The 15,632-nt window shown below is 46.6% G+C and overlaps 1 protein-coding gene across 1 annotated transcript in view; it reads right to left on the reverse strand.

The window, feature by feature from the left end:
- Positions 1-2,625: 2,625 nt before the first annotated feature.
- nkd2b (NKD inhibitor of WNT signaling pathway 2b) overlaps positions 2,626-15,632 on the reverse strand; it is a 14,367-nt gene continuing 1,360 nt past the window's right edge. The window contains exons 2-7 of the mRNA XM_042316321.1: positions 14,830-14,969; positions 12,711-12,806; positions 11,926-12,079; positions 8,238-8,307; positions 7,769-7,887; positions 2,626-5,303 (exon numbers count right to left, since the gene is read on the reverse strand). Coding sequence (XP_042172255.1) covers positions 4,642-5,303; positions 7,769-7,887; positions 8,238-8,307; positions 11,926-12,076 — 1,002 coding nt within the window. The 5' untranslated portion in view covers positions 12,077-12,079; positions 12,711-12,806; positions 14,830-14,969 and the 3' untranslated portion in view covers positions 2,626-4,641. The remainder of the gene's footprint in view (positions 5,304-7,768; positions 7,888-8,237; positions 8,308-11,925; positions 12,080-12,710; positions 12,807-14,829; positions 14,970-15,632) is intronic.

The following is a 15,632-nucleotide window of genomic DNA, read 5'->3' on the forward strand; positions in this document are numbered from 1 at the left end:
AGTACACTAGTCTCTAACTCTGCACACTTCCCTTCCATACCCTTCAGATAGTACACTAGTCTCTAACTCTGCACACTTCCCTTCCATACCCTTCAGATAGTACACTAGTCTCTAACTCTGCACACTTCCCTTCCGTACCTTTAGGCTTGTGAACATGTAGTCCTAAATGTAATTTTGGTATCCATATTTATAGAGGCAAATACTACCAGATAAAAGCCTCTCTTTCAAACCTCTTGTTGGCAAGTTGTTGCTAACACAAGATAGATAACACACACATGCTATGCTCCGTATTGATGTGCAGTTACAAGAGCAGTCCAACTGGCTGGCCACAGGGGTCAACCATCCCCATGACCCACTGCTCTAACCCCTGCCAATCAGACAGCAGAGCTCTAAACCCTGCCAATCAGACAGCAGAGCTCTAAACCCTGCCAATCAGACAGCAGAGCTCTAAACCCTGCCAATCAGACAGCAGAGCTCTAAACCCTGCCAATCAGACAGCAGAGCTCTAAACCCTGTTAATCAGACAGCAGAGCTCTAAACCCTGCCAATCAGACAGCAGAGCTCTAAACCCTGCCAATCAGACAGCAGAGCTCTAAACCCTGCCAATCAGACAGCAGAGCTCTAAACCCTGCCAATCAGACAGCAGAGCTCTAAACCCTGCCAATCAGACAGCAGATCTCTAAACCCTGCCAATCAGACAGCAGAGTTCTAAACTCTGTCACTCAGAAACCAGTGCAGCCTGCCATGGCAACTGATTATATTAGTTAAAGGGACAATACACTTCAGAAGTTTTGCATTAAGTTTTTCAGATTCTACGAATAACAATAATCTGAAATAAACATTGACTTTATTCTCTCTTCATTAGCAATAACAACTATTGTATCACATGAAGAAATAGTTAATTATTCAGTTGAGGACAAGTGATGAGGACAACAGTGGATTTGGCATCCTATGGGCCCTATAGATCAGAGGGGAATATGCTCTCGGTCTACATCCCAAATGGCACCCTATTCCCTATATAGTGCACTAATTTAGACTAGAACCCATAGGGCCCAACAGAGAATAGGGTGCCATTTGGGACACTGGGAATCACCCAGCAGGAGTCTTCTTCCCCATCCATCGCTTCACAATTCAACTCTCTGTGTCCTGTTTCGCTCACTCCGTTTCCCCAACAATATGCTGGTCAGTAAATGAGAGGAGGGGAAAGTACAACTGTTGACAGCTTGTCAGGGTCTGACTCAAATGAAAGCAGAGAGACAAAATGTCTTCCTCATTTGTTGGGAAAAGGAGTCTTAACGTGTTTCCAAATGGCACCGTATTCCATATATGGTTTTCCTATGGGTAGTGGTTAAACATAGTGCACTAAACAGGGAGCCATTTGGGACTGACATTAGAATTAGTGAAGCATTTTCCCTCCAGATTGGACTCAGGAGCTTGGGGCTTAATGAAGTGGAAACAGGGGATGGGGAGTGTGGGGGTGGCCAGGCCAGGCCAGGCCAGGGGTAGGGTAGTAGGGTAGTAGAATGGGGCAATTGTTGTCAAGAAAGCCCTCATGTCGAGTCTGCTTTGATGTCTTCCTGCAGGGATAGAGTTCATTTCAACAGTAGCATTCAACCCCAAAGCCAATTTTTGTTTGCAGATTACTAACAAATTGTTTGGAGAAAATTCTTACTTTCTCTGTAAAGTATGTTGTGAAATGCACTGTAAATTAATTGTAACTTGACAAGCTTGTGGACTAATTTACAACATTAATTTATTATTTATAATTGTCAGGTATGAGGCATTTTCCACAAAATGTTTTTAAATAGATGAATTACTCGACTTCCTGACCGCAGCATCCACTGATCTGTAATGTGTTCTATCCATGTCAGTCATTCACTCTCTGTCTCTCTCTCTCTCATGACAATATCAATATTCACGAAAGATTCCTCCTCTCTTTCCCAGTGCGTCTAGAGTCCTCCTCTCTTTCCCAGTGCCTCTATAATAGCAGACAAGCTCCCACTGATCCATTGTGTCGCAAAGCCTTTCTCATGCATGTCTTGAATGAAAGCCAGCGTATCGACGGGCTAAGGATAATCACGTTTAGAAAGGCTTAGCGTCTCTAAACGAAGCTGCGCTGTGTTTCTGCCTCTTGTCTCAAACACTATTATTGTTTTACTGTGGAGAAAAACATCAGGAGTCTCAAATGAGATGTTCGGGAATGTGGATAGGCTATGTGAGAGCATGCAACTCAGAACAAAACGTTTAGAGCAATGCAAAACTATATTGCCCATATAGCGGCCAACAAACATGGGTTTGGGGTGATTTAAATCGGTGTTGTTAAAATGGAAAGTTTGACAACTGCACTTTGAACACAAATGAAAAACAACGGTTTTTTTTGATAAATCAAATGTACCTGTTTGAATGTCAAGCGGATCGACGCGTCGCTTACCTTTTTGGTTTAGTTCTCACAGGTGCACAGACGCTTCCTGTCCCTCCCGCGACACACCCGAGGTCATCAAATGTCCATCTTCACTGACCGTTGTCCAACTCTTGCTCGATGGAATGAACCGAACACGTTTCAAAGTTGTGAATTAAATCGTAGTTACAAGAAGTTGTAACTTCGCTGTAAAGAAGGGACGTGGCAGAATTGTAGATGCATTTATTCTCAGCCTACAGTGTAGGATTCTTGGGATGGAAATTGCCAGTTGTCAGTGTTGGAGGAGGTTCTCTCAACAGCACAAAGTGGATATTTGCATTTAGCCAACCCTCCCCTCGCCTTTCATCGCTACCATTGTTTGTCACAGCCCGGGTTCTTATTTGGCTCCCAAACAAATCCGTGATGGCCAGAGCTCATAGAGTGTAGCGCACCCGGGAGTTGTGCTACCCTGTAATTACAATGTCGTATATGTCGTGGTATGAAACACAACATTAGTTTACTACAGACCGTTCATCTATGCGCTAATCTAATCTCTGAATCATTTAAGAAGACAATACGCCTACAAAGGAGGGAATTCCAAATGGGGTGCCAATATTGACAAGGGAAATATTGACACCTGGGGTACGACAGCTCATGAAACATGTATAAATTGTATGAGGCATTTATAAGTTATATTTTTCAAGAACCAATGGCTATATATAATTAATTTAAACAATCTAAAAATGTATGTAAAAAAAAAATCCCAGATTGCTCATATCAATCCCTCCTAAATAAAATGGTGTCACTAGTTTTGCTGTCTGTACGCATCAATATATATATATTATACATTCGATTTGTAACATTCGATTTTTCATTGACAAACAATCACAATGCAGACAGTTCCAGAATGCAGACCGTTCCAGAATGCAGACCGTTCCAGAATGCAGACCGTTCCAGAATGCACCATCCCTCCTGACAGCAACAGGTGTCCTCTAGTGGCCTTGTCCGTTCCCTGGACATTGTATTCTGCTGTCTCTAACCACACTGTGGCAGCAGAGCACCATTCTTTGACGCATGGGACAAACAACCATGAAGCATTCTGGGACATAACAGGGCTAGGAAACGTAACAATATCAATATACAGTATATATAATGTTTATTAAAATACATCAACGACAAAAGACATATATGCATCATTATAATTCATGATGAAATAACATGCATATAAATACAGTATTATTACAGTAAAATGTGTATACATATATAGATGTGAATGCTTACATAGCTAGATATTTCTTGCATTAAAACTGTCAGTGGTGATTTGATATTGTTCCTCTGGTTCTGGAACCCCAACAGCAGGGTTCTGGTTCCAATGAGGAAGTAGTAGAGAGAACAGCTAAGGAGCAGCACCTAACACCTGAGATTCACCGTTGGGAGGAAAGCTCTCGTACACACAAGACACACGGAGAGGCAGTGTCCCAAATGTCATGCTATTCCCTAAATAGTGCACTACTTTAGACGAGAGTTCTATGAGCCCTGGTCAAAGGTTGTATACTATAAAATGGAATAGTGTGTCATTTGGGACAAAGGAGACAGTACCTAGCTTCTGGGGACAAGAAAATCTATGGGTCAACACCAAGGAGGAAATGATGTCACTTTTGATGACCTCTGACCTCTGTCCACATATAGCTGTACTGTATCTGTTCTCCCTTTGTGAAGGTCCACGCGTAGAGAGGAGTAGCTTGGTCCAGCAGGACGTTTAACCTCATTTGATTCAGATTCAGAACTGTGCCATAGAAAACGTCTTACAAAACTGCACCACCGTGTCTTCAGCAACCCTTTACAATGGAATAACCACAGCAGTCAAGTCAGCCACACTCCAGTTTCCATCAGTGTGTCTGATCCCAGGATATCTCAGGGAAACTGTCTGGCTCTGGCAGCCTGCCTGGCACAAAATGGAGGAGGGTTCAGATCCTGGGCTGTCTGAATGGCACCTTGTTATATAGTGCACTACATTTGGCAAACGTATACAGGGTTAGAGTTAAGGCTAACAATAGGGCTCTGGTCAAAAGTGGTGCACTATATAGGGAATAGGGTGCCATCTCAGATTGGGCAGCCTCAGGACAGAAGCGGAGACATTCCCATTGGGTGAGGAGGTTGAGTCCTTCTTCAGACAGACGGGTGTGGTCAGTCGGTCCTTTAAAGGTCTCTCAGTCTCTGACTGTTACTGGCGTCCTATTGGGTCATGTCTGGTGGTGGTGGTGGTAGTGGTGGTGATGGTGGTGTTCGTGGTGGTGTCGGTGCTCGTGACGCTGCACCAGAGGCAACACAAAGGACCCAGGGCTGCCGGGCAGCCCAGACCCCTGCTCCCTCTCCTTCTCCCTCTCCAGACAAGGAGGAGGGGGAGCCTGATGCTGGGGATTGGAGTGAGGTGACAGGGGCGTTTTGGACGGGGACAGGCCCTGACCCTCCCTGGCTTTGGCCCGGAGCCGTTTGCTGTGGCTGTGCTGCAGAGGGTGCTGGTGGTGGCTGGAGGAGGGGAGGTGGTACACATCCTGACCTCCGTGACCCCCAGATGAGGAGTTCCCTGCATGCAGCAGGGTCTGGAGAGGAGGAGGCTGAGGAGGGTAATGCCCCCCAGCGTGGTATTTACTGGACTTGGCCCTTTCAAGTCCCCCAGTGGTCCCTCCGACGCCGGCTCCTTTAGATGTTCCTCTGGGGGACTTCAGGAAGTGTGACGCGCCCCGACCCCGGGCTTCTAGAGGGGTGTAGTTCTCACTGATGACCTGCGAGCGGCGCTGGTGGGCGTGGGCGGCGTGGGCCTCGGGCTCCTGGGAACGGGAGCGGTTCTGGGACTGGGAGGCCCGCACATGGGTCTCCTGGGGGGGCGGGGGAGGGGTGGATCCTGGAGGAGGGAGAGAGAGAGAGAGAGAATAGAGAGAGAAAAAAAGAGAAAGAGAAAGACAGCGAGAAAGAGAGATAGACGGAGAGAGAGATTACAGAGAGCGAGAGAGATCACAGAAAGAGAGAGAGAGATTACAGTGAGCGAGAGAGAGATCACAGAAAGAGAGAGAGAGAATACAGTGAGCGAGAGAGAGAGAGAGAGAGAGAGAGAGAGAGAGAGAGATTGCAGAGAGCGAGAGACAGGGACATCACAGAGAAAGAGAGAGAGAGAGAGTGAGAGCGAGAGAGATGACAGAGAAAGAGAGAGAGAGAGATGACAGAGAAAGAGATTGTAGAGAGCGAGAGACAGGGACAGGGACATCACAGAGAGAGAGAGAGAGAGAGAGAGAGAGAAGAGAGAGAGAGAGAGTGAGAGAGAGAGCGAGAGAGATGACAGAGAAAGAGAGAGAGAGAGATGACAGAGAAAGAGAGAGATGACAGAGAAAGAGAGAGAATCCCATAATAAGTTCTATGGACTCACTCTATGTGTAATAATAGCGTTTAACATGATGTTTTAATGACTACCTCATCTCTGTACCCCACACATACTGTACAATTATCTGCAAGGTCCCTCAGTCAAGCAGTGAATTTCAAACACAGCTTCAACCACAAAGACCAGGTAGCTTTTGCACCTATTGGTAGATGGGTCAAAATAAAAAAAGATGACATTGAATATTCCTTTGAGCATGGTGAAGTTATTACACTTTGGATGGTGCGTCAATACACCCAGTCACTATAAAAATACAGGTGTCCTTCCTAACTCAGTTGCCAGAGAGGAAGGAAACCGCTCAGGGATTTCACCATGAGGCCAATGATGACTTTAAAACAGTTACAGAGTTTAATGGCTGTGATAATAGATAGCGGAGGATGGATCAACAACATTGTAGTTACTCCAGAATACTAACCTAAATGACAGAGTGAAAAGAAGGAAGCCTGTAGAGTATAAAAAATATTCCAGAACATGCATTTTGTTTGCAACAAGGCCTGAATACAAAGTGTTATGTTTGGAGCAAGTCCAATGCAACATTACTGAGTATCACTTGACATATTTTCAGGAATAGTGGTGGCAGCATCATGTTATGGGTATGATTGTAATCGTTAAGGACTGGGGAGTTTTTCAGGATAAAAAAGAAAACGGAGTGGAGCTAAGCGAAGGCAAAATCCAAGAGAAAAACCTGGTTCAGTCTACTTTCCATCAGACTCTGGGAGATTAATTAACCTTTCAGCAGGACAATAACCTACAACACAAGGCCAAATCTACACTGGAATGACCAAGAAGACAGTGAATGTTCCTTAGTGGTAGAGTTACAGTTTGGACTTGGACTGTTTGAAAATCAGTTTGGACTGTCTATGGCAAGACCTGAAAATGGTTGTCTGGAAATGATCAAGAACCAATTTGACAGAGCTTAGAGAATTTTGAAAAGAAGAGTGGACAAATCTTGCTCAATCCAGGTGTAGAAATCTACCCAGAAAGCTCAGGGGTTGAATACCCATCTAAACTAAGATATATTTGTATATATTTTTTCATGTTTTTTTAACATTTTATACAAATGTTCAAATTTTTCTTACACTTTGACATTACAGAGTATTTTCTGTAAATTGTTGACAAAAAAATCACAATTAAATATATTTTAATCCAACTCAACAAAATGTGGAAAAAGTCCAGGCGTGTGAATCCTCAAGGCAGTGTATGTTGTATAATAGACACGTCCAGGCGTGTGAATCCTCAAGGCAGTGTATGTTGTATAATAGACACGTCCAGGCGTGTGAATCCTCAAGGCAGTGTATGTTGTATAATAGACACGTCCAGGCGTGTGAATCCTCAAGGCAGTGTATGTTGTATAATAGACACGTCCAGGCGTGTGAATCCTCAAGGCAGTGTATGTTGTTGTCCAGGCGTGTGAATCCTCAAGGCAGTGTATGTTGTATAATAGACACGTCCAGGCGTGTGAATCCTCAAGGCAGTGTATGTTGTATAATAGACACGTCCAGGCGTGTGAATCCTCAAGGCAGTGTATGTTGTATAATAGACACGTCCAGGCGTGTGAATCCTCAAGGCAGTGTATGTTGTATAATAGACACGTCCAGGCGTGTGAATCCTCAAGGCAGTGTATGTTGTATAATAGACACGTCCAGGCGTGTGAATCCTCAAGGCAGTGTATGTTGTATAATAGACACGTCCAGGCGTGTGAATCCTCAAGGCAGTGTATGTTGTATAATAGACACGTCCAGGCGTGTGAATCCTCAAGGCAGTGTATGTTGTATAATAGACACGTCCAGGCGTGTGAATCCTCAAGGCAGTGTATGTTGTATAATAGACAAGTTCACTACAAGGCCACTTTATTCTCTTGAGGTTTAGTTGGCTATCTGGCTCCAACACATTGTAATTGTTAGTATAGGGAGAGAGATAAGCTGAGTGGTACCAACCTTCAAACCTGGAGGTGTAGTTCTCTATACCAGCTAGGTCCAGATAGTGATTCCTCCTCTCAGTGTTCTCATCCACACAGTAATGCTGTCCCTCACTGCTCTGACCTGGGAGGGCTGGCCTGGTGTAGGAGGACAGACGTCTGTTAGGGTGTGTGTGGTAGTGTTGTGTGTGTGTGTATGTGTGTGTGTGTGTGTGTGTGTGTGTGTGTGTGTGTGTGTGTGTGTGTGTGTGTGTGTGTGTGTGTGTGTGTGTGTGTGTGTGTGTGTGTGTGTGTGTGTGTGTGTCAGTGTTCTCATCCACACAGTAATGCTGTCCCTCACTGCTCTGACCTGGGAGGGCTGGCCTGGTGTAGGAGGACAGACGTCTGTTAGGGTGTGTGTGTGTGTGTGTGTGTGTGTGTGTGTGTGTGTGTGTGTGTGTGTGTGTGTGTGTGTGTGTGTGTGTATGTGTGTGTGTGTGTGTGTTGACCTGATGTGAGAAGAAAGCCGTCTGTCTGCTGATCGTCCCTCCTCCTGGTGAAGGCGTCCTGACTCCCGGTCTGATGAGAGACAACAACATATAAACATAAACTACATAAACAACTACAACATAAACAAAAACAGCCCTGTACAAACAACTAGCTACAACCCATAGAGAGAGACTGTATACAGCCATGATAAAGTTCACATAGATCTCTCCCTCCCTCCCTCCCTCCCTCCCTCCCCCTCCCTCCCTCCCTCCCTCCCTCCCTCCCTCCCTCCCTCCCTCCCTCCCTCCCTCCCTCCCTCCCTCCCTCCCTCCCTCCTGAAATAAACAATACAAATGAACAGTAAACATTAACACTCACAGAAGTTCCAAAAGATTAAAGACATTACAAATGTCATAATATGTACAAAAGGGAAAATAAATAAACATAAATATGGGTTGTATTTACAATGGTGTTTGTTCTTCACTGGTTGCCCTTTTCTTGTGGCAACAGGTCACAAATCTTGCTGCTGTGATGGCACACTGTGGTATTTCACCCAGTAGATATGGGAGTTTATCAAAATTGGGTTTGTTTTCAAATTCTGTGTGGGTCTGTGTAATCTGAGGTTAATATGTGTAGTTTCCACCTCATTTTATGGGCAGTGAGCACAAAGCCTGTCTTCTCTTGAGAGCCAGGTCTGCCTACGGCGGCCTTTCTCAATAGCATGTCTATACTCACTGAGTCTGTACATAGTCAAAGCTTTCCTTAAGTTTGGGTCAGTCACAGTGGTCAGGTATCTGCCACTGTGTTCTCTCTGTTTAGGGTCAGTCACAGTGGTCAGGTATTCTGCCACTGTGAACTCTCTGTTTAGGGTCAGTCACAGTGGTCAGGTATCTGCCACTATGTACTCTCTGTTTAGGGTCAGTCACAGTGGTCAGGTATTCTGCCACTGTGTACTCTCTGTTTAGGGTCAGTCACAGTGGTCAGGTATTCTGCCACTGTGTTCTCTCTGTTTAGGGCCAGTCACAGTGGTCAGGTATTCTGCCACTGTGAACTCTCTGTTTAGGGTCAGTCACAGTGGTCAGGTATTCTGCCACTGTGTTCTCTCTGTTTAGGGTCAGTCACAATGGTCAGGTATTCTGCCACTGTGTACTCTCTGTTTAGGGTCAGTCACAGTGGTCAGGTATTCTGCCACTGTGTACTCTCTGTTTAGGGTCAGTCACAGTGGTCAGGTATTCTGCCACTGTGTACTCTCTGTTTAGGGTCAGTCACAGTGGTCAGGCATTCTGCCACTGTGTTCTCTCTGTTTAGGGACAGTCACAGTGGTCAGGCATTCTGCCACTGTGTGCTCTCTGTTTAGGGTCAGTCACAGTGGTCAGGTATTCTGCCACTGTGTACTCTCTGTTTAGGGTCAGTCACAGTGGTCAGGTATTCTGCCACTGTGTTCTCTCTGTTTAGGGCCAGTCACAGTGGTCAGGTATTCTGCCACTGTGAACTCTCTGTTTAGGGTCAGTCACAGTGGTCAGGTATTCTGCCACTGTGTTCTCTCTGTTTAGGGTCAGTCACAATGGTCAGGTATTCTGCCACTGTGTTCTCTCTGTTTAGGGTCAGTCACAGTGGACAGGTATTCTGCCACTGTGAACTCTCTGTTTAGGGTCAGTCACAGTGGTCAGGTATTCTGCCACTGTGTACTCTCTGTTTAGGGTCAGTCACAGTGGTCAGGTATTCTGCCACTGTGTTCTCTCTGTTTAGGGCCAAGTAGCATTCTAGTTTACTTTATTCTTTCCAATGTGTCAAGTAATTATCTTTTCGTGTTCTCATCATCTTGTTGTGTCTAATTGTGTTGCTGTCCAGAAGAGTCCCCTCAGCAAGCTGGTCCTGGGGCTCTGTTCACAAACACACCCCACAGAGCCCCAGGACCAGCTTGCTGAGGGGACTCTTCTCCAGGTTCATCTCTCTGTAGGTGATGGCTTTGTTATGGAAGGTTTGGGAATCGCTTCCTTTTAGATGGTTGTAGAATTTAAAGGCTCTTTTCTGGATTTTGATAATTAGCGGGTATCGACCTAATTCTGCTCTGCATGCATTATTTAGTGTTTTACGTTGTACACAGAAGATATTTTAGCAGAATTCTGCATACAGAGTCTCAATTTGGTGTTTGTCCCATTTTGTGAATTCTTGGTTGGTGAGCGGACCTCAGACCTCACAACCATAAAGGTCAATGGGCTCTATGACTGATTCAAGTATTTTTAGTCAGATCCTAATTGGTATGTTGAATTTAAGTTCCTTTTGATGACATAGAAGGCCCTTCTTGCCTTGTCTCTCAGATCGTTCACAGCTTTGTGGAAGTTACCCGTGGTGCTGATGTTTAGGCCAAGGTATGTATAGTTTTTTGTGTGCTCTAGGGCAACGGTGTCTAGATGGAATTTGTATTTGTGGTCCTGGCGACTGGACCTTTTTTGGAACACCATTATTTTTGTCTTACTGAGATTTACTGTCAGGGCCCAGGTAGAGTATTTCTGTATTGTTTTTAGTGATTCACCATAGTGAAGGCGTAGGTTCAGGTTTTCTGGGTCTCTATGTTTTTGGTTGGATAGGTTTCGCAATTTCTTTCTTAGGATTTAGCATTTTTCATTAAACCATTTGTCATTGTTGTAAATTTTCTGTTTGAAATTTTGAGATTTGACAGGGAAGCTGAGAGGTCAAATATACTGTTTAGAGTTTACACCATCACTACAGTGAACATTTTTGTCCAGGAAGTTGTGTAAAAGGGATTGAATTTGTTGTTGCCTAATTGTTTTTTTGGTTTATGGCCTTTCTTTTTTTTAAATACATTTTTTTTGTATTTTCACCCCTTTTTTCTCTCCAATTTCGTATCAATTTGGTAGTTACAGTCTTGTCTCATCGCTGCAACTCCCGTACGGACTCGGGAGAGGCGAAGGTCGAGAACCGTGCGTCCCCAAGCTGCACTGCTTCTTGACACAATGCCCATCCAACCCGGAAGCCAGCCACACCAATGTGTGGGAAGAAACACCGTGTCAGCTTGCACTGCGCCCGACCCGCCACAGGAGTCGCTAGTGAGAGATGAGACAAGGACATCCCTGTCAAACCCTCCCCTAACCCGGACGACGCTGGGCCAATTGTGACGCTGGGCCATGGACCTCCCGGTCGCGGACGGTTGCGACCGATTCTGGGCTCGAACCCAGAATCTCTAGTGGCACAGCTAGCATTGCGATGCAGAGTCTTACACAACTGCGCCACTCGGGAGGCCCTCTATGGCCTTTCTTAATATTATTCAGTTCCTTTGGCTTTGATGCCTCATGATTGAATATTGCTCTGTTCAAGTAGACTGTGATTTTGCTGTGGTCTGATAGGGGTATCAGTGGGCTGACTGTGAACGCTCTGAGAGACTCTGGGTTGAGGTCAGTGATCAAGTAGTCTACGGTACTACTGCTAAGAGATGAGCTGTAGGTGTACCTACCATAGGAGTCCCCTCGAAGCCTACCATTGATTATATACATACCCAGCGTGCGACAGAGCTGCAGGAGTTGTGGCACGTTTTTGTTGGTTATGTTGTTGTAGTTGTGCCTAGGGGGGCACATGGGGGAGGGAATGCTGTCACCTCCAGGTAGGTGTTTGTCCCCCTGTTTGCTTAGGGTGTCAGGTTCTCTCTCTCTCTCAACATATATATATCCCTCCCTCCATGTCTCTTACCTGGTCCAGTGGAGAGGTGGTCTCTCCTGCGAGCACTGGGCTCTGGTGCGACGGTCAGCTTGACCCGTAGGGTCTTCCTCTTACTGTGGCAGGACGAGTGATGTACAGAGGCATCCACCACATCATAGATGGTGTGCATCAGACTGGACATGTCCTGGGGAGGAGGAGGAGGAGGAGGAGGAGGGGGAGGAGGGGGGGAGGAGGGGTGGAGGAGGAGGAGGAGGAGGAGGGGGGAGGAGGAGGAGGAGGGGGGTGGAGGGAGGAGGAGGAGGAGGAGGAGGAGGGGGAGGAGGAAGAGGAGGGGGTGGAGGAAGAGGAGGGGGAGGAGTAGGGGGAGGAGTAGGGGGGGGAGGAGGAGGAGGAGGAGGAGGAGGGGGTGGAGGAGGAGGAGGAGGAGGAGGAGGAGGGGGGGAGGAGGAGGAGTGGACAAACACAGCTTATTATTACACATGTTATAACACATTATAACCTTCTCAGTAAGGACAGAGGTAAAGGCTCCACTGTTCCTTATATAGGGCACTAACTTTGACCAGGATCTATAGGCCTGTAGTCAAAAGTAGTGCACTATGTCGGGAGGAGGGTGCTATTTGGGATGCGGACATATGGTGTTAACCCCGGTGTCCTGACATCTGGCCCTCATACCATCATGGCCTAATCATCCCCAGCTTCCAATTGGCTCATTCATCCCCCCTGTAACTATTCCCCAGGTGGTTGCTGTAAATGAGAATGTTCTCAGTCAACTGACCTGGTAAAATAAGGGTTGAATAAATTTTAAAAAGCCTTACCTCTTTAGTAACTTTGCCACTGTTGTCAAAATCATAGAGGGTGAAGATCCATTCCTGACGATTATCTTCCTCCACTGATACGTCACACTCTAGGTCCTGTCGGCATGGAGACACAAGGAATACTCCTTGTTAATGACAAAGACAGCATCCTGTCCAGGAAGTGTATTTATACATCAGACTGCTTCACGCTACATGGCCGTTCTGGCTGGGACAAGGCTTACTTACTTAATAACAAAAATACACCCCTATGGGTCCTGGTCAAAATGTGTGTACTATATAGAGAATAGGGTGCTATTTGGGACGAATGCTAGGTGATCATTTTTGCCTAGAAACACAAACACAGTGACTTTGACAACCAGCAGAGGGGAGCAGAGTCAAACCTTTCCTTTCCTACTGCAGCATTTATTCTCTCCACACAGTCACACTCTCCACTACTGACTGCTTTTCCAGTCACTCACTCTCCACTACTGACTGCTTTTCCACAGTCACTCACTCTCCACTACTGACTGCCTTTCCACAGTCACTCACTCTCCACTACTGACTGCTTTTCCACAGTCACTCACTCTCCACTACTGACTGCTTTTCAACAGTCACTCACTCTCCACTACTGACTGCTTTTCCACAGTCACTCACTCTCCACTACTGACTGCTTTTCCACAGTCACTCAGCCTCCCCCTCCTGGCTGCTTTTCCACAGTCACTCACCCTCCCCTCCTGGCTGCTTTTCCACAGTCACTCACCCTCCCCTCCTGGCTGCTTTTCCACAGTCACTCAGCCTCCCCTCCTGGCTGCTTTTCCACAGTCACTCACCCTCCCCTCCTGGCTGCTTTTCCACAGTCACTCAGCCGCCCCTCCTGGCTGCTTTTCCACAGTCACTCACCCTCCCCTCCTGGCTGCTTTTCCACAGTCACTCACCCTCCCCTCCTGGCTGCTTTTCCACAGTCACTCACCCTCCCCTCCTGGCTGCTTTTCCACAGTCACTCACCCTCCCCTCCTGGCTGCTTTTCCACAGTCACTCAGCCTCCCCTCCTGGCTGCTTTTCCACAGTCACTCACCCTCCCCTCCTGGCTGCTTTTCCACAGTCACTCACCCTCCCCTCTTGGCTGCTTTTCCACAGTCACTCACTCTCCCCTCCTGGCTGCTTTTCCACAGTCACTCACCCTCCCCTCCTGGCTGCTTTTCCACAGTCACTCACCCTCCCCTCCTGGCTGCTTTTCCACAGTCACTCACCCTCCCCTCCTGGCTGCTTTTCCACAGTCACTCAGCCTCCCCTCCTGGCTGCTTTTCCACAGTCACTCACCCTCCCCTCCTGGCTGCTTTTCCACAGTCACTCACCCTCCCCTCCTGGCTGCTTTTCCACAGTCACTCACCCTCCCCTCCTGGCTGCTTTTCCACAGTCACTCACCCTCCCCTCCTGGCTGCTTTTCCACAGTCACTCACCCTCCCCTCCTGGCTGCTTTTCAAAGCAGGAATATAAAACCAGTCAAATAATCACATTCAGCAAAAGCCCTTTAACTGCCGTGACGACCTGCAGTTGGAGAAGAGAGGGAGAAAAGGAGAAGAGAGGGAAGGGGGAGGAGGAATGCCCTACCACCACAATATAACATCATGTCTTTCTTCCTGGTCCAGGAAAAAGACCTTAACCACAATTCTCAGTTACAGCTTTTCTGGAAGTAACTTTGATTCAGAGGTATCTGGTAACAGGACTGTAACTGGGAAAATAAACGTTGGGAGCGACAGGAGGGCAGAGAGGCTGTGCTGCAGGCATAGAGAGAGAATGTAGTGTACACTACATTCAACATGTAAGATCCATAGCATGTAGTGTACACTACATTCAACATGTAAGATCCATAGCATGTAGTGTACACTACATTCAACATGTAAGATCCATAGCATGTAGTGTACACTACATTCAACATGTAAGATCCATAGCATGTAGTGTACACTACATTCAACATGTAAGATCCATAGCATGTAGTGTACACTACATTCAACATGTAAGATCCATAGCATGTAGTGTACACTACAGTCAACATATAAGATCCATAGCATGTAGTGTACACTACATTCCTCATATAAGATCCATAGGAAGATGTAAAAAAGACTAGTGTCTAACTTACATCCAGGCTGATGCGTTTCTTCCCAGAGGCTTTGCCTGCGTCCCCTCCTCTCAGTAGCTGCCTGTCTGGCCCTGGGTCTGTGTGGGGGAACTGCAGGTAACTGTCACAGCCCTCAGCAGCCTTCTCTGGAGGGAGATCCACTGGCACAACACAACAACACACATCTTAATCTTCATCTTTATTCAGATCCCCATTAGCTGACGCCATGACGACAGCTAGTCTTCCTGAACCCAACAACACAGACGTAACAGCCATGACGACAGCTAGTCTTCCTGAACCCAACAACACAGACGTAACAGACATGACGACAGCTAGTCTTCCTGAACCCAACAACACAGACGTAACAGACATGACGACAGCTAGTCTTCCTGAACCCAACAACACAGAGACATAACAGACATGATGACAGCTAGTCTTCCTGAACCCAACAACACAGAGACGTAACAGACATGACGACAGCTAGTCTTCCTGAACCCAACAACACAGAGACGTAACAGACATGACGACAGCTAGTCTTCCTGAACCCAACAACACAGAGACGTAACAGACATGACGACAGCTAGTCTTCCTGAACCCAACAACACAGAGACGTAACAGACATGACGACAGCTAGTCTTCCTGAACCCAACAACACAGAGACGTAACAGACATGATGACAGCTAGTCTTCCTGGGGTCATGAACCCAACAACACAGAGACATAACAGACATGATGACAGCTAGTCTTCCTGGGGTCATGAACCCAACAACACAGAGATGTAACAGACATGATGACAGCTAGTCTTCCTGGGGTCCTGAACCCAAC

The sequence above is a fragment of the Oncorhynchus tshawytscha genome, unplaced genomic scaffold (assembly GCF_018296145.1).
Source record: "Oncorhynchus tshawytscha isolate Ot180627B unplaced genomic scaffold, Otsh_v2.0 Un_contig_842_pilon_pilon, whole genome shotgun sequence".
Classification (NCBI taxonomy): domain Eukaryota; kingdom Metazoa; phylum Chordata; class Actinopteri; order Salmoniformes; family Salmonidae; genus Oncorhynchus; species Oncorhynchus tshawytscha.